The sequence below is a fragment of the Monomorium pharaonis genome, chromosome 1, assembly GCF_013373865.1.
Source record: "Monomorium pharaonis isolate MP-MQ-018 chromosome 1, ASM1337386v2, whole genome shotgun sequence".
Classification (NCBI taxonomy): Eukaryota; Metazoa; Arthropoda; class Insecta; order Hymenoptera; family Formicidae; genus Monomorium; species Monomorium pharaonis.
In genome coordinates this window covers 21,247,616-21,265,863 of record NC_050467.1, presented here as the reverse complement: position 1 = coordinate 21,265,863, position 18,248 = coordinate 21,247,616, and the positions used below count along the sequence as shown (strand labels likewise).

At 29.5% G+C, this 18,248-nt stretch overlaps 3 protein-coding genes and 1 long non-coding RNA gene across 6 annotated transcripts; 2 read left to right on the top strand and 2 right to left on the bottom strand.

The window, feature by feature from the left end:
* The first annotated feature begins 1,831 nt into the window (after positions 1-1,831).
* LOC105838396 (SEC23-interacting protein) lies at positions 1,832-17,690 on the top strand. 3 transcript variants are annotated; one of them, XM_012683936.3, is made up of 9 exons: positions 1,832-2,352; positions 11,454-11,897; positions 12,473-14,250; positions 14,512-14,994; positions 15,645-15,795; positions 15,899-16,326; positions 16,440-16,809; positions 16,926-17,253; positions 17,332-17,690. In XM_012683936.3, the coding sequence occupies exons 1-9, from the start codon at positions 2,220-2,222 to the stop codon at positions 17,588-17,590; spliced, it is 4,374 nt and encodes a 1,457-aa protein (XP_012539390.1). In that variant the 5' UTR covers positions 1,832-2,219; the 3' UTR covers positions 17,591-17,690. The 3 variants fall into 3 exon arrangements, with proteins under 3 accessions (XP_012539390.1, XP_012539389.1, XP_012539391.1); XM_012683935.3 differs by having other exon boundaries at positions 15,618-15,795; XM_012683937.3 differs by lacking the exon at positions 1,832-2,352 and adding an exon at positions 2,542-2,709 and having other exon boundaries at positions 15,618-15,795.
* LOC114253740 lies at positions 3,059-5,592 on the bottom strand. Its single transcript, XM_028192074.2, has 5 exons — positions 5,296-5,592; positions 4,792-5,129; positions 4,007-4,163; positions 3,655-3,781; positions 3,059-3,533 (listed from the first exon to the last, which is right to left on the bottom strand). Exons 1-5 carry the CDS (start codon positions 5,464-5,466, stop codon positions 3,169-3,171), a joined length of 1,158 nt encoding a protein of 385 aa, XP_028047875.1. The 5' UTR covers positions 5,467-5,592; the 3' UTR covers positions 3,059-3,168.
* On the bottom strand, positions 6,930-11,050 carry LOC105838397. The gene is made up of 6 exons (XM_028192075.2): positions 9,927-11,050; positions 9,641-9,723; positions 8,939-9,030; positions 8,720-8,863; positions 8,508-8,643; positions 6,930-7,753 (listed from the first exon to the last, which is right to left on the bottom strand). The coding sequence occupies exons 1-6, from the start codon at positions 10,238-10,240 to the stop codon at positions 7,515-7,517; spliced, it is 1,008 nt and encodes a 335-aa protein (XP_028047876.1). The 5' UTR covers positions 10,241-11,050; the 3' UTR covers positions 6,930-7,514.
* LOC114254834 lies at positions 7,747-8,422 on the top strand. Its single transcript, XR_003626132.2, has 2 exons — positions 7,747-7,921; positions 8,021-8,422. It is a non-coding gene; the product is annotated as an uncharacterized LOC114254834 (long non-coding RNA).
* Positions 17,691-18,248: the final 558 nt, after the last annotated feature.

Here is an 18,248-nt window from a genome sequence, read left to right as displayed (position 1 = left end):
ATTTATTCCTAAAATATTTTAAATTTTAGTAAAGCGTAATAAAATTAATAAATTTTATTAGTTTTTATAAAATTTTTAATGCATGTTATTTTTAAGTAATTATTTGAAAACTAAAAGGTACATAAAAACAATAATAAACTATTAGTTTCTTTTATAGATTGCTTATTTTATAAACAATAATAAAATAAATTTATATAATCATTATTTTTTCTGTGTGTTATTTTTAAGACGAAGGCTTAACCTGTTGATAAACTCGGATTGCTAAAGAGGGTTGGGTGTACAAAGGGTTAAAGTTTCGCTTGACATATAAGGGACACGTATATCTTTAGTATCACATGTTGCTAATTACGTAGTGCTTTGAAGTTTTAATGCCTTCATCTTTGCATAAGCTTGTGCCAAAAAGGATTAAATCGAAAATCGGATTCCAGTGTTTAATCTTTCGCGATATGAGCCTACAAAGTCAAAGCACGTTGATTAAAATAATTCTCCATTAATGAGGATCTATACAACCGAAACGTAACTGTATTATTTTAAAATCTTGTCAAATATATCAAGAAGAAAATAAATATTAAAATTTTTTAAATATACGTTATATTATCGTTTGTATACTATTAAAAAAGATTTTACAAATACACGATCTATTATTATATTGCATATATCATAGCATAAACGTAACTATTATATTTATATTAATACAAAATAAAATAAGTGAATGCAATGTAGAATTGATATAACAAAAAAATAATTTTTTTTCTTACATAACTGAAAACGTTGTAAAACATTTTGTGTAGTCCTTTGATATAATTTTTAAAATAATATAATCACAATAGAGTAATTTGTCAATACACTTATTATTAGACACAAACTTTGTTATTTTTACAGAAGATATCATTTTAAATTATTATGTAATTATTGTGCAACAGGTCAGAGGAATGTTATAATTTGTTTAAGTGTTTATATATAAATATTATCAATTAGATTTTTTAAAACTCAATTTTATTTTTAAGCATTTTAGTAAGAAAAGAGGAATTAATTTTATCTACAACCACATAAATCTAGACACGGCATGAAGTTTTTATCAAGACTAGCTATCGACGAAACAGAAATTGTAATTATCATTGGCTGCTAAGTTCATATACATATGTGTTTAATTGTTTTAATAATGATAAACTTCGAATATATGTATAATTTTCTATATTTTGTATTTATGATAAAAACATCACACAAAATTGGATTATTTGACAAAGACTTTAATTTATGGCTTTATATACTTTTTCTCCAGTTATTTTTTTACTTCTGTAATATTAGCATTAAAAAACTGTGAAAGAAATGTTAAATTTTAATATTGCCACTCAAATGATAGAAAATTTAAATATTTTAATTATTTAAATTTTAAGCAACATACAAATAAGGTAATAAAATTATAGGTAATTAAGATTAAATAAATAAATAATAAGCTATTAATATATAATATAACACAAAAAATCATAAAAGAAGAAGAAATAATATATTATTTACTGAGTCCTTAAATTTTAATTTAAATTTAATAAACTAAAAATTGACTATTAAAAAATAATCAATAAAATGGATTCAGTTCTGTTAGATAAGAAATAATTGTGTGTGTAAACCCGGTCTATTTAGAGCATACTTAAAAATTATAGTTATACAATTATTATAATTAAATCTCCGTTTAACGTGCAGTATTAATAATTTTTTATTTTATTTTATTTAAATTATTTAATATTGTGTGTAATATCAAATTTAATAATTTGTTCAAATGTCATACAATTCTCTTTTATGTTATTTTCTGCCAATAGCTTTATCTATAAAAAATTGATAAGAATTTGATTTTCATCATGGTATTGACTTGAATACATGTTTTTTCTTATAACCGGCTATATATTAATCGATGGCGGATTTTAGCGCCATCTTTGACATCCAAGCCGCTACCAATATAAAGTTGGGGATACGTAAAACTTCCTATGTCAACGATATCTCGAGAAAGTTACATTCCATAAGCGCACAGAACAGACGCAACGTTCCCACTGTCAAATTGCTCCGATAAGCACACGTGCCTACGTGGACGATAAGTCGTGCAGCTTTGTATTTCGTAGAAGGTTTTTAAAATATAGTTTACGTGATCGGAGTTTAGTAAAGGGTAAACGCCCTCTAATGTCAGTGCCATCGCAAACGGTGTTAGTTTCGACATCGCAGTGAACATGAATGGCACATCGCGTAAAGTGAAAAATCCGTTGTTGTCCGCCGCTGGTCCAGGCTTTCCCTTCGACAATTACACGGAAAACACATTGCTTGTGCCAGTCACACCCGCGACACCAGCTGTGCTCCGAGATGGTGAGTTCAACGAAAAATTGTGGGTGGGGCTCAGCCGTCCGCAAATTTAGTCAATTTAGCGATACAGAAAATTAGCTTGCCTCCGAAATTTAAGGGAGTAACCTCTTGCTTCGTTTACTTCAGTTTACTGCGTTTGATCTCCTCAGCCTCACGTTTCTGGATGTGACCAAAATGCACTCGTAAGCTAAACATCTGTTCTTTTATTCTTCTTTTACTCTGTTGGCATTACAGAGAAAGACTATAATGAAAGTCCCTGATGCTAGTGTGGGACGTTCATATTTACCTAGGCTAACCAGATAGTTTTTATAGTTGTGTAAAACATATGCTTAAAAATCGCAATGACGCAACAAACATCATGTAAGACTTCTTTGTGTGTGATTTTTCTGCAACTATGTGCTAATCCATCAAAGACTAAACTATAAAAGGTAGAAGTTTTTAATTATGAAGGTTCCAAACAACATTGTATAGTGAACTTACAAAAGCTGCAAAATGTATACACATTAAAAATCCATCAAGTGACTAATGTAAAAAAAATGTAAAGAATATACTACGTTTTTTTTTAAATAATTATTTCGAATGGATCGACTGGAAGTAGAGGAAGTGAAACGTTTATTATATCTTGTGATTTTAATTTGTGGATAAGAGTCATGTGCTTCATAATATACTTATAATATCAATTTAATTTTACAAAATCAAATTGATAAACTAATAAAATATTATATTTATTTACACACAGAGAATAATATTTTAAAAGTTTCATTTACAATTTTTATAATATGGTCATAACGAGATTACAGTTGATTCTTACAATCATTGTTAGAAGCTTGTTCTTTCGGATCGAGCAGGCTGTTGTCTAGACCCATATCTTTGTGTATAAGGTAGATCTTCACTTTTTCTTTTACGAACACAATAAACTATTCCAACTATGAGAAGTATTAAAAGAAATAAAAGAAGTAGTGCACCAAGTACAATAGCTGCTACTTCACCAGTCTCCAAATTGTTCCATGCTGTTACATCAATACTACGAGTGTACTGATTTTCAGCGATATCTATTGCTGTTATTGTAGCTGTTGTAATGCAGCATGTTGACGAGTAATAAAATGTGACACGGTCTTTCGTACCACTTACATAATTAGTGCGTGCATATACTCCATTAGGAATTGCTATTACACGTTTTAATCCTGTCAATTATAGAAGAAGCTAAGTAAGTGATTCACAATCACACAGATTCACACAGAAGTTTTATCACTATACTTAATACTTATTTATTTGTACACTTTACATTACATATTCATTTATTACCTGAGTCATAATCTTGAACAGTGATATCAGCACTCCAAAGTGTCTTTTCACAGCGATCTTTGTCTAATTTACCAGCACAATTACTATTGAACGAAAATTCAATTGTCGGCTTTACATTATCGAGGATCTAAATGGAAACAAAAATCACGAATAACACAATCCACACAATAGTAAGCTAGAAGTATTTAAATGTAAAATAGGAATATTGTATTGAATGTAATTAATTTTATATTATTTTATATCTATATAGACTGTCTCATATTATTTTTTTAAATTTTGTTTCTAAATGTTTCTTTCAAAACATTTGTAAAAAAAATTTCTGGAACAATAAATTATATTTTTTTATATTTACCTTGGAAAATGTATTTTGAACATAAATATTTACTGTTTTTTCGGCTATTTCTGTACCACCGATAGATAGTGTAAGTGTATTGACAGTATCTTGGTTCCCTGGTGGAACAAGAATATCTACAGCTACCTGATCAGTCTGTCCCGGATACAACCACATGCTGTAAATAAATTTTAAATGTACATAAAATCTTAGCAGAAAAATGAAGCAAGTATATTCATAGATTATGATATATTTTGAAATATAAATTGTAACAAATGTATATGTCGTAAACAGTGATATTAGCTTATTTTAAAATTTCCTCAATTAATAAAAATATTAATTGTTTACTATTTAAAAAATACGTTATACTTATTACACAGAGTTTAATACATTTTTTCTTAGAGTAAATAATTTTTAGTATTTGAGTAAAAGTAAATAAAAAAGATTTGACTTTATTTAGGATCCATAAATGTTGTTTGTTCGCTCTTGCTAAAATGTTGAGGTCGCTTGCCAGTATGACGTGATAGTTATAAATAAAAGTACATTTTCATTCAGTAGTTTCCATAATTTTGTTTTCTTACTAGTTTCATGCCGTAATTTTAATAATTAACATATGATAACATTAAATAAAGATTGAAATTATTACTACATATTTGATTAATTATAAATTATTTATAAATGGTTTGATTAATATTGTAAATTATTGCAAATGCTACTGTATTTATTGATTCGTACTAGCTTATATAATTTTGTTTAAAAAATGTCTGAAAAGTTAATATTTATTTCATTTACATTTATATACTTACTATGTTGGTACAATATTATAAATTCTAAACGATGAACTTCTCGCTCGAATCGCATATCTGACCGGTAGTATGCAATTATTCATAGCATCGAAAAGTAATCTATGTGTTGTTCCTGGTACGGCAATCAATTTACTATTGGAATTCAATTCCAGTAGTAATTTCTTTTTTTCGAAAGAGTCTTCGTTAATTTGTGTTGAAAGTCTTTGACTTTGATCGCTATTCTCCATTTCCATAGGTACGGTCTCACTGTATGTGTGTGATGGGTGAGTTTTCATTTTCATATCAATATCTTCATTTAATGATGCAACTTCCGATGATCGCGGTTGAACTTTTTGCTCCTGCATAATTTAAAATCTTATTTATTTTATGTCATATTATATTATAAGCACATTTTCCTTTAATTTTCTCTGATTAGGGAACTAAGTTAATGAGAAAAGTTAATATTATAAACTTATAAGAGAGAATATGTATGTCTTAATTAAAGTACATTTTTCTAGTGAATACCTTGGTATTTGAAACGTTTGGTAAAATTCTAAATTCACCGTAACTTGCCAAGGAATTATTACGTAGAACAAAATAATTCATAATATTTCTATTAATTGTTGTAGATTCACGTGGAGAAAGTGATATATTAGAGAAATCTATTATTTTGTCGTTATTTCTTCTTGGATCCATAATTTCTACTGATCTCTCAAACACGAATTTTCGCTTTCCATTTATCTTTGAATTTATTGAAAATAAATTAGTACTATTATGTATATTTTTGGCAGTGTTCTCGCGAGTTTGCTATAAAATAAACAATTTAATAATTACATAAAAGTATATTTTATACATATTTATACATAATTATATATTATTTAATATATAATTATAAGTGATAAGTCTTTTGTAACTTACTTTTTTAATTCTAGTCGATGTTTCATTTTGTATAATATGTTTTTCATCTAATACTTCAAAATTCTTTTTATTATTAATATATATGTCTAGAGAAAAAAAGAAAACGTTAAATAAAAATTTGCAATAATATATTCTAATATTATAACATTGGTTTTTAATATTTTTCTATACATTGTTGTGTAAATGACATATATTGTTAATTCTTAAAATTTATGTTTGCCAAACGGCAGAGACACATTTAATATTATTGAACCATTTAACTTTATTATTTAGACGCATATGCAAAATTTTCAATTACTTTATTGAATTTTCTACGTCAATACAAAACTGTAAATTTTTATTGCATTGAAATACATTTATTATGGACATAGCAAGCAAAGAATAACTGAAATTGCACAAAAAACAAAGTTATAACAATTAAACAAAACTCTAAGAATTTATGTGAAAGAAATAAATACTTGAAATAATAAATTATTTCGAAATAGCAATTAGTTTTACTAAAATATGATGGGAAAATTAGGCATACTTGGTAGATCAATTAAAAATAGAATTGCGAATAATAATAACGTTGGCGTCGTTTCAAGAAATTCAATGGTCACGGGAAAGTAGTTGTTTAAATCTCTATTTTTAGAAATATTTGATTGCATTTGATTGAAAGTATTCGCTTCTCCTAACCAGTTGCATCTTAAACATTACGGTGAGAAACAAAACAAGCAATTTTCCAAAAACATCTTACTATTTGTACGAACTGACATGTGTCAGAGTATAAATCGATTAAAAATAGAGAGAGAGAGAGAGAGAGAGAGAGAGAGAGAGAGAGAGAGAGAGAGAGAGAGAGAGAGAGAATCTGTGGCCAAAGGGCAGTGAGTGAATTGCACAATCCCACGAGCTAGAAGCTAACGGGCTGGCAGTTGTTAGGAAGAGGCTGCCGTGTTAAGAAGAAGTTGGAAATTATGCGAGAGTGTAATTCGCGCGTTTTGTCGATTGTTAAGTTGCAGTTTTTTGTTTATGCAAAGAAATGAAAACAATATAAGTGATAATATGTGATAAATGCTTTTATAATGCATAAAAGCTACGAGACGTATGTTCTTGTTGATTTTTGTTTCCGTATAATTCTACATATAATCATGTATTAATGTATGTAACTCATTTATGTTTCTTTATTTTGAAGCAAAATAGCTATTTCGTATTATAAGATTTAGATCTGTTTGTACCAATGTAGAGTATTTTTTATCTCGGGTTGATTTATTTTCTTTTTTTCTAATTCTTAGATTAGATTATTTGATTTTGCATTATTAATAATTTAATGATATCGTCTCTTTTCTTAGAGTTGATATTCTATAAAATTAAATTTTACAGACTTTTGTTGAAACTGTTTTGTTGAAGTCTATTATATTTACATTTATAGAAAGTATGTTAGAAAGTATGCAGCTCAGTAATATCTTTAAATTGTTTTATTATTTTATTTAAGATTTTTCGGTTGATTTGATTAATAGGTTATAAAACAAAAGATACAGACAATATTAAGTTTAAAATCAGGTTAAAGACGTCTTATGACCTAATTTTGGACTTTGTATTGTTTAGACAAAATGTGACTTTGATATGTAAAATAGTTAATGATCTCATATCAAGAACTTCAGAATGAATGAGTCAGTATCGATACTTTTAAACGTTCGTAAAAAATTTATACAGTAATTCATATGTGTTAAGAATTGACATTACTACATGTAGGGGCAAAAATGTAATATTTTAAATTTAATTTTTTATTTTACAAATGCATTTATTTATATAAAATAAATGTTGTCGTGTAATTAATCGTCGTGTGATTAACACTGCAATTTGCAATTTTGCTTACCATTCATGAAGTTAACGTTGATAATATTATCTTTCATATTATCTTCCTCATTTGATCCGTAGTAAGCAATTACGTCGAAATTGTACTTTGAATTTTCCACCCCCGTTAGCTTTACGCACCATCTATCTAAAAAGTTGCGCGCGCCGATAGCCATCCCTTTCGTGCTGTATGCACTTGCCAATGACATCACTAGCCCTGGTCTCATTCTGTCTGTTAAAGTGTGTATTGAAAGTGAAAATTATTCTTGAATTAAGCATCTCAGTGATTTAAAACAAATAGGCAAGTTTATTGACAATAAAAGAATTGCAGTTTAACGATAAAACATTCTATTCTTTGGTATTGTTCTAAATTTACTTATTGATTATAAATACATAAAAGGTACATATAAAGTGTATATCAGTATAAACATTTAAAAAATTTTATAAATTATTAAAAAAGTACTAAAACTTGTAATTCTTGTGTGATGTAATAATTTAGTGCGACGCAATGAATATAAAGGAAGCAACTACCCGGTCGATACTGCCCTTGATGTAAAGGTTAAACGAAACCGGGTGCAACGATAGTGAATGCATTCAATAATAAGAAATGTATATAAGAGCATTATGAATGTGATAAAATCTACATTTTGTATTACATTTTTATTATGTCATACATTATATCATATCGATTTGCTGAGAGAGATAATAAAAGATAAAATAGAATAAATAATCCGTCTTTGCATTAGCACTCTACTTAAACGTGACATTCTATATCGATTTCTACATTGTTTGCTTATTTGTATTGAATTTATTAGTATTTTATACTTTTAAGTGTTGAATTGTGAGTTGTTTAAATTGTATCGTATGTAAATATATAAATATGATCATTAAATCTTTTTTGTATAAAATAATTTTGATAGAAATATTTTCTAAATAGAAAAACAAATTCTTTTTATATACTTAAAAATATAGAAAGCATTACTTACTTTCTCTCGTAGGGATTATTAAAATTGCACGTGTAAGATTTCCTAAAATATTGATCTCAATTCTAGTTACATTGGCATCGGTTTCAAAATTGATTTCAGTATATCCACTCAAGTTAGTTCTGTGCACTAATTTTTTCTAAGACATATATATTTAATTAATTATTTCTTCCTCTTGTTTTTTTTAATTATAAAGATAATAATTTTTAACTTACCGAGAAATCTGTAATAGTATATGGAAAATAAGTTTTTAATATCTTGTTATTTTCTTGATTAAATTTAAAATTGGAAAATTTGTTGTTTTGCGCAATCAAATTTTTTTCTATGCTAATCATGTCACAATTCAAATTAAGATAGATCTACAAAATAATAAACATGTAATAGTATCAAATAATATTTATCGTATTTTACAATTTTCAGAAAATATAACTTACTTTACAATAAGCTAAAACTGTTGAACTTTTATTATCAGTAGATATATGTTTTAATATATTTAAGTTTGAATTGTTTTCAAGTGAAAAGTAATCTGAAATGGCACAAAAGTAATTAATTACATACAACTTGCTTATTATCGTTTTTATAATTTATGGGTAAATATGTTTTTATAATTTATATATTTATATCTATATTTATATCAAATATTTACTATTTAATATTCTATATTTATTATATATTAATCTATAATACATTAAATAATTTTTTGTTTATATTGTTACTAGTTTTTATATCATTTAAATTTATTTTTATAAGAAATTTGTATGTTTTTCTATTTTATTAAATATATTGTATAACATACTTTGACATATTAATAATTATATCTATTGGTTTAAATCGACTTCTTAAATCGATATGTAAAATACGTAGTTTGTCAACATGTCTTATAATGAAATTACTACTGTAATCAATCTACGTCATGTTATTTATAGTATTATCTTAAAAATTTTAGATAATGTTTAATGCATTATCAAATATCAGAATGTGTAGCTAAAAATTAATAATTGGCATTTTCAGCACAATTGTATGACTTCTTTACGTCATTATTTAATCAAACATGATAAATAATGTTAAGAAATCAATGATAACATAAAAGAAGTTTACGTTAGATTGCATTATAATTCACACTATAAAATTATTACCATCTCCATTTTGATCGGCAAATGACGGAACAAGATTGATTTCTTCAAAATCTTTGCTAATTCCCAGTTGTTGTATACAATACCTTTTAACAGAAATATTATATATTTTTATTTAAAAAAAAAATTTAAAAACACATTATTTAAATAGTTTTTTATTTGCGTGCGCGTTTATATGTTAAAAGCGTATCCATAAACGATTGGAACATAATAAAAATAAAAATTGTATCGACAATGTTAACTGTTATTTTTCCATAAATCATTATTACTACGTGAATTAATAACAAACCTAGAACATTTTGCTTCTTTTAAATTGTTCAAAATTCTTCTCTTCATTGATTGATTCTCCGAAGATTCTCGTGATGTTTCAAGTTTATACCAATCATCATCAACATTTTTCAAAATAATCCCATCTGGTCTCGTTTCCGTCTTGATTAATTGCTCGGTTCGCGTATTGCCTATCTTAGATATTCTCAGTTCCGGTTGAGAAATATTATTAATAGATGGGAAAACTTTAATTAATGTAGATTCACCGATTGCATTTCTGCTTAGAATGCAAGTCAGATAGCACGTCACAAAAAGCCGGAGCACGCACAATTCCATATCGTAGACGCAAAGAAAACCTCGAACGAAAGACTCGAAACAAAAATGTGCGGCATACTTATAAAGTTTCGTTCGTAAGTTTACAGAGGCGTAACATATCTTCAGTTACATTGACGATAACATGAACGCGAAAGTAAATCTGGGCGTTAACGGGCACCATTGCACAACCATAGAAGTCTTATTATGTGCAAACTTTGTACACGATACATAGATAAATCTATAAATTCTGACTATTGCATCCCAATATCCTAATTTTATTTCAAATTAATTAATTTATTTTTAATTAAAGTTATATTTATGAAACAGTGTTGTCTAACTTTCAAAGCAATAGATATAAAAACATTTTTAGTATGCTTATAGATTGCATATTTTTAATAATAACAACCACTTACTAACAAATGCGCAGAAATTAGCATTGAAAAAGCTAGCAAAGTTAGTTATTATTACTAATAAAAGTTTCTGATTTTTTTATAAATTTATACAACAAATATCATTGTATTAATTACTGTGTGAATTATTTTTATACATAAATACATATTCAGAAATAAGATGTATCATCAGAGAAACGTAATTCAAAGTCCATCCAGGACACTCGTAATCAACTACGTAAAAGAGTAAGAAGAATCCTCATTGGCTCGCATTATCTTCGTCATTGGTTCTTATGTTCATTGCATCCTGTTCAATATTGACAGTTCGAGAATAATCTGCTGGAGAATTCAGTCAAAAGAGATACTTTATCAACACATTGTTATAACTGATTATTTAAGAATTATTAAATAAACGTACTATATATATATTATTAAACGTACTAAAAATTTTACCTTGTTTTCTAAAAAGATATTTAATTTAACAAAAATAATTTTAAAACTTTTTAAAACTAAATCATTTATGTCTGTTGTAACGCTTTTTCAAAATTTTATACAAATACTACTAAAATGTTTAATAATAGCAAGTATATAAATTTATATCTTTTTATGTATTTCAAGTACATAAAATCAATATATTAGAAAATTATTTAAATGATATTATAAGCAACGCTTTTAAATAATAAAAATATTAACAAAATATCGTGTGGTAATATGTATTACATGTATTACATGATAAATTATATTATGCAGATATTATACTCTGTATGCATAAATGATAAATATAGGTATTGTAAAATATTATCTAATATTTTAGATTAAGTAAGTAAACAGTCATCTTTTTTCAGATACTGAGCTCGACAATTTCATAGGACAAAAATCGGTCAATATCCAATCTTCATCAAGGACGAACGAGGATTCTTCTACGAATGTATCTTCTCAGCCAAAAGAGAACAAGGACACGGTGAATCAGCAAGCAAAATCAGGATATTTCACATCGATTCTCTCTTCTCTACCGAACTTGTCGTTGTCATCAATTAAATCCGATTCCTTGGGACCGCAAATAAGTCAGACACCCGAGAACATCAGCGGAACGACGCACGAATCTAATCCTTACATAACGCCGCAAGGATACCATAGTTCTCAGTCGGAAACACCAGGATTCTTAGCAATTAATCCTCAGGATTCCCGAAGTACAAACTTGTCGGGATTTGCTGCTTTTGGTCCCACTGGCACTGTATCCAACCCTCCTCAGCCCGCACTTCCACCCAGTGTATCTCAACCTGGCTATGGTAAGTGCTTGAAATTATGATTAATAAGGTCGTATTTTAATAAATATTAATACAATTTTTTTATGACAAATTTTAATCAAATTTTTAAACTACAACGTGCTCTCTGCTTTCTTGCCTCTTTGCATACTATTCTATCGACAATCGTGTTACTTTCAAGCTCATGAATTTTTATCTCGCCAATTTCGATAAAACATTGCGCAAAGAGGCAATAGATGGCAATATAGCCATTTATGGTATAAAGGCAATAGATAAAATGCAAGAAACAGGAAGCAAAGAGTACAATATAGATTTGACTTTATTCCATATATGTAATACGATAAGTTCAATACTTAAAAAATATAATATAATCTAAGAAATATTCATAAAATCTATGTATATAAGGCCAATTTTAATTTTAATTTATTTTATGTATTGCTACATATATATATATATATATATATATATATATATATATATATATATAATTGATTTTCTATTAATTAATATTCTTTTTCTGTGTAACGATATAATACACGTGTAATAACGCATGTTTTAAATACATTATCTAATCTAAAAACAATTACTTCTTGTTAAAGCGCCTGTTTCTTATCGACTTGGTAACCAACGACGCATAAAGTATGCACCACCTCCTGATCTGACGTCGAACGTAAATCCATATTCGAATCCAGCATTGCAGACGTTCTTACCAACCCAAAATATTTCTGCACCACCGACAATTTTGAATCCATATGAATCAGAGGGATTGGCGCAGAATAACAATTCTAGCGTACAGCAAGCCAGTTCTGAACAATTTCCAAAATCCGAACAGCTATCGCGAAATAGCTCTCTCCATAACTCATTTCGATCCAGTCCAGTTACAACAGGAGCGTCATGTAATACATCTGTAACGTCTACAAATCAAAATCCGTTTTTCGAGAGTTCTTCCGCGTCTGCGCAATTTCCTTCGTCATCATCTCGACCGATACCTGCACGGATATTGGAGCCTGCAACACCACAGAACACTCCGGCAAATGTTTCATTTCCCGGTTTCGCTCCTTATGTGAATCGAGATCTACCACCGATATCTAATTTTGACAAAGAGATAACTGCCCTTAAGAACTCCAATCAGCTAAATTCACCGCCGGAATTTTCGAAAGGCGGTACCATCGAAACGACCACAGAATCTGCATATAAACCTACATTGATACCGGGAGAAACCGAAACGACATTTGCGCCAATATCAGCAGCCAAAGTAACAGAGAAGTTAGAACATTTGCTTGCGGAACAGCAAGAAAATTCTTCTTCTGTGGCAGCCACTGAAGCTCTCGCGGAAGTTGATGAAATTACATCTAGCGTCGCTACTGAATTAACAAAATCTTTCAAATCGCAAAGTGACGCACTAAAGGCTACAAATGAGATAATCGATAAACCACACGAAGCAACGTTGAATAACGTACAAGGGAAAGCGGCTCAATCTGGAAGTGACACATGGAGTGACGTGTTCCTTGGGCAAGAGCCAGCGCAATCAGTGATCTGCCCGGAAGTACACACTGCTGATAACAATCCAATTGTAACGGATCTTCAAACTAAGTCGAACGCACATCCGTCTCAACAGCATTACCAAGTGCAATCAATATCTATGCCAAGCTCCACCTTTTATATAGACAAGCCCGCGGAACAAAAGTCGAGCTTAAATTACGTATCGCCTATCCAACTTCCGCAGCAAGTTCCTTCTTCCGTCGATTTCTACAACTTACCGAAGTCAACGGAACAATCAGCAAGTGTATTCTTTGAACCGGCAAAATCAAATCAATTCTCGAGTTTTTCGTTGCAGGAAAAAAATGCAAATTCTCCCTTTGGACAACCAGTAGTTAATGTGACAAATAATCCACCGCCAGCTCAAGAAAATTCTGCGTTCAGTTCTAAAGCGATCGATTCCGCGACTCACGTACCGTTTTGGAATGCCGATCAATCTTCTCAAACGCAGTTAAACGTTACATCCAACCAGCCAGCATATACCACGCCTAATCAATCGGTATACACTGCTCCTATTCAACAACCAGCACCAACATTTTATAATCCTGCCCAATTTGCGAATGAGTTGCCTAAGCAATCAACTTTTCCGCATACGTACGACCAACAATCTCTTCAACAGCAGTCGTGTCAAAATCCGTCGTTTTACGGTAATAGCGGATTGCAACAGCCTTACGCTATTCCCAGTAATAATACCGGATATCCTTCACCCGCTGTATCGATGACAACGTCAGTACCTGAACCGACGGGATCAGCTACACTTAGTCCTGTTCAAATGTCAGTTAATTCGCCAACTAATCGTACCACACCGGATACCATTCCACCGAGTTTTCAAAATTGGGTAAAGATATCTCCCATGTATTCTATATCTTTTTTTAATTTATAAAATTGTGCAAAAGCATCTCAAAAAATTCTAATGGTAATTGAATGCTAAAATAAATAATTAATAACTTTTTAAAATTTAATTAACTTACATCTGTTTTCTTTAAGACATTTTTATACGTATTTATACAAAGAAATACAAAATTATTTTTTAAATTATTTTTTAAATGCCCGAAATATAGTAGTACGTAATTATATTGAGAATATTATTACTTTTTAGGCCGCTGGATCTTCCGACAAACGAATGCAGTACAGATCAGTATATCATCATTGGTTTTACCGTAAGGAAGTGGAGAACAAAACGCTATGGATGCCGTTCTCCATGCAAGACAGTTTAAAACTGGAAGAAGTCCACAATTCGAGTGATATTACTCCTGAGACCACAGTGGCTACTGATGGTGGCCGTTATGATGTTGATATTTTGCGTCGACAAAGAGTACCCGTATACTGGACTGGAAAATCTACCGAAGTTAGACGATGTTCTTGGTTTTTCAAGGGAGCAGCTGAAGCAAGATTCGTTCCTTACAATGAAACCACTGCAGCGAAACTTGAGGACGAATACAAACTCGCATGCCTCTCAAACAGTTGGAACCGAAAGATTGATTTAAATAACGGAGAATATATTATGTTTCATAGCGCTACAGTCCAGGCTCATTACTTACCGGCTTCTTCCGATGCGGCAGGGTCTTGGACAAATAGCTCTGTACGTAGATCAATTATAACAAATTAAACATTAAATCAAATTTAATAAAGGAGTGTATACTTTGCATAAAATATTTAATTAATATTTAATTATAGAAGTTCTCTTAGAAAATAAAATAAAAAAGAAATTAAAGTACAATGTTTAATTATGTTAATGTTATATAATAATTTTTTAAATAATGTTTTAACATTTTATTATTTAAATATTATATAGTTTGTTAGACTGTAAATGAACTTTATTTTATATATCTTTAAAATAAAATACACCTTTTTTACTATAAATTTGCTTTTGTAATGCAATTTTATTATAATTAAAAATGCTCTGCTTTTTAATTCACAAGCTTTTAGTTTTATTTAACAATATTGCATATCATTAATTTTGAAATTGTCAAATTTTATATGTAGCACTTTGTATTTATGTATTGCAATTAAAAGCAATACAAACAATAACAACATACAATATCATGAACATTTTATTAGCATATATTTTATTTATTTTGCACAGCATTATTTCTGTTAATTTAAAATATTTTCTTTTATAAATTACTTTTATTTAAGATTTGTAGACAGTTTTTTTATTGCACGCATGGTTCTGTTTGATATGGTGGATCATAATTTCTACAGGCTTCAGAGGACAGTGCATATTTACAGGGTGCTGCAAGTAAACCAAAAGTTGTTAAAAGAGGAGTTGACGAATTTAATATAGACGAAGGTGAACCTGAAAAAGTGGATCACCTTCTATTTCTCGTTCATGGTATCGGTAGTGTTTGCGACTTGAAGTTTCGTACTGTAGAAGAAGTTGGTAAGTTATAAAAATATAATATTATTTGAAAGAATATTAGTTATCGTAATTATTTATATAATTCAAAGTATATTACTAATGTTTATATAATTTTCTGTGACAGTTGAGGAATTCCGAAGTATATCATTTCAATTGGTGCAATCACATTATCGCACTTCGTGCGAGCAAGGAGTTGTAAATAGAATAGAAGTTTTACCGATCTCCTGGCACACAACACTTCATTCCGATACAGGGATTGATAAGCAACTCCAAGCTATCACATTGGAAAGTATTCCGAAGTTGCGACATTTTACTAACGATACTTTACTCGACATACTTTTCTATACTAGTCCGGTATACTGTCAAACTATCATGCAAACAGTGGGAAGTGAGATGAACAGATTGCATGCATTATTTAAAGAAAGAAATCCTTCCTTTGATGGAGAAATATTCTTAGGCGGTCATTCGTTGGGTAGTTTAATCATGTTCGATCTATTGTGTCATCAAAAGCCCGAGAAAGAAAATAAAGACGAGGATGAGGAAAATGATGAAGTAAGTAGCGATAAGAGAAATATAAACAAAAGAGATTATATTTTAAACAAAATCTTATAATTAATTTAAATCTTATTATGATAAGCAATAAAATGTTTGTTGCATTATTGCAGGAAAATGATAATGATATTGGGGCCATCAAGCCAATGCCCGCGGCCATTCTCAAAAGACGTCTTAGTCGTAGAGTCAGCTATATGATGGGGGCCGCAGGAACAGGGCAACCTTACATACATTATCCACAACTAAATTTTCACCCGCGTGCCTTCTTTGCTCTCGGCAGTCCGATTGGCATGTTCGTAACGGTCCGTGGCATCGACAATCTTGGAGAAAATTTCACTCTGCCTACATGTCCGGCTTTCTTCAACATCTTTCATCCGTTTGATCCGGTAGCTTATCGAGTAGAATCCTTAATTAATCCAGAAGCATGCAAATTCCGACCTATGCTGATACCACATCACAAAGGCAGGAAACGAATGCATTTAGGCGAGTATCAGTTGTTGTCTTCTAGAATGTGTGTCACGATGTGTAATGATAATTTATAACTATTGAATTGAACTGCTTATTAAGTATTTATTAATATTTATATTTTATACTTACAGAATTGAAAGAAACGATGGCACGTGTCGGAGCCGATTTGAAACAAAAATTAATTGATTCCGTAAGACAAACGTGGAACTCTTTCTATCAATTAACCGTATTTTATAAGCCAGATAACCAAGATCTTGAACGCGAAATCGATAAAGTTGTCGAGGAGCAGTTACAGAATCCGCCAAGCATACCAGATCAACGTAACAACGACGATGGTGGTGCTAATTTAAAAATAGGAAAACTTAACGGTGGTAGAAGAATAGATTACGTCCTTCAAGAAGCGCCTTTTGAATATATTAACGAATATATTTTTGCTCTTACCAGTCATATCTGTTACTGGTAAATACATACATTTTTTTTTTTTTTAGAAACATTTTGTATTATATATTGATTTCTTTATAAATTAATTAATTTTAGGGAGTCTGAAGATACTATGCTTTTGATACTGAAGGAGATATATGGGTCTAGAGGTATTCAGACTGACACGCAACTTCCTCAGCAGTCAATGTCAATTGAGAGAGTGTCTCCTTCTCCATCTTTGAATTTATCAACTCCTTTGTCACCTAGTGGAAGTAATGTGACAACGTCACCAGTTATGGGTATAGACCCTACAGTGCCTATGTCCGGTAAACTTGTCGGTCCACCGCCTAAAGCTGGTTTTGTACCGAAATCCTGATCGATGGATTATTTTACCCATAATTATATGCCACAAGATTAAATTATATTAAAACACATTAATTTTACTTATTATATTAAAAAATAATACATATAAAAAATGGATCAATTAGGTTACGCCTAACGTTAAAAAGAAAGATAAAATACAAAAATCAAACTTTGCATTTTACAATGTTTTTTCATTATTTGTAAATTTTATCAAAGTACTATTTAATATGTGATTTATAAATATGAAATATTAATTGCATAAAATTGGCTCATGTAATAAGCTAAAATTCATGCGAATTTTGTAGAAAACCAGTTATTAAATACAAAAAAATGTAAATAATAATTCGATTAATAATTTTCCATTGCAACATGTTTATTTAATATATAGTATATATATATATATACATATATATATATATATATATATATATATATTCATATATATATTATTATATTTAGGTTGTGTGTAATTGTGATTGTATGATGGAAAATATGGTTGTATGGAAAATATGTGTGGAATGTTAACACTAAAGGCGAAAGATATGGAAATGAGAATGTGTAATTGGAATAACGTGTAAATACGTAATTTGCGGTTTAGTCGGATAAAGGTACAATAGATTATATGAGCTTTTGTAATCTGCTTAAACAAATTATAAACATACCGACTTTGA

Bases quoted from the DNA above. Each gene is read 5' to 3' on its own strand.
- LOC105838397 (XM_028192075.2), bottom strand. From the start codon at position 10,240: ATGGAATTGTGCGTGCTCCGGCTTTTTGTGACGTGCTATCTGACTTGC. The intron at 8,644-8,719 runs GTAAGTTAAAAA...TATATGTCTTAG, and splicing joins ATACTATTACAGATTTCTCG to AAAAAATTAGTGCACAGAAC. The intron at 7,754-8,507 runs GTAAGTAATGCT...ACACTTTAACAG, and splicing joins AATAATCCCTACGAGAGAAA to ACAGAATGAGACCAGGGCTA.
- LOC114253740 (XM_028192074.2), bottom strand. From the start codon at position 5,466: ATGGATCCAAGAAGAAATAACGACAAAATAATAGATTTCTCTAATATA. The intron at 4,164-4,791 runs GTAAGTATATAA...ATTTATTTACAG, and splicing joins TATAATATTGTACCAACATA to CATGTGGTTGTATCCGGGAC. The intron at 3,534-3,654 runs GTAATAAATGAA...TATAATTGACAG, and splicing joins TGTTCAAGATTATGACTCAG to GATTAAAACGTGTAATAGCA.
- LOC105838396 (XM_012683935.3), top strand. From the start codon at position 2,220: ATGAATGGCACATCGCGTAAAGTGAAAAATCCGTTGTTGTCCGCCGCT. The intron at 14,995-15,617 runs GTACGTAGATCA...TAATTTCTACAG, and splicing joins GGTCTTGGACAAATAGCTCT to GCTTCAGAGGACAGTGCATA. The intron at 17,254-17,331 runs GTAAATACATAC...AATTAATTTTAG, and splicing joins ACCAGTCATATCTGTTACTG to GGAGTCTGAAGATACTATGC.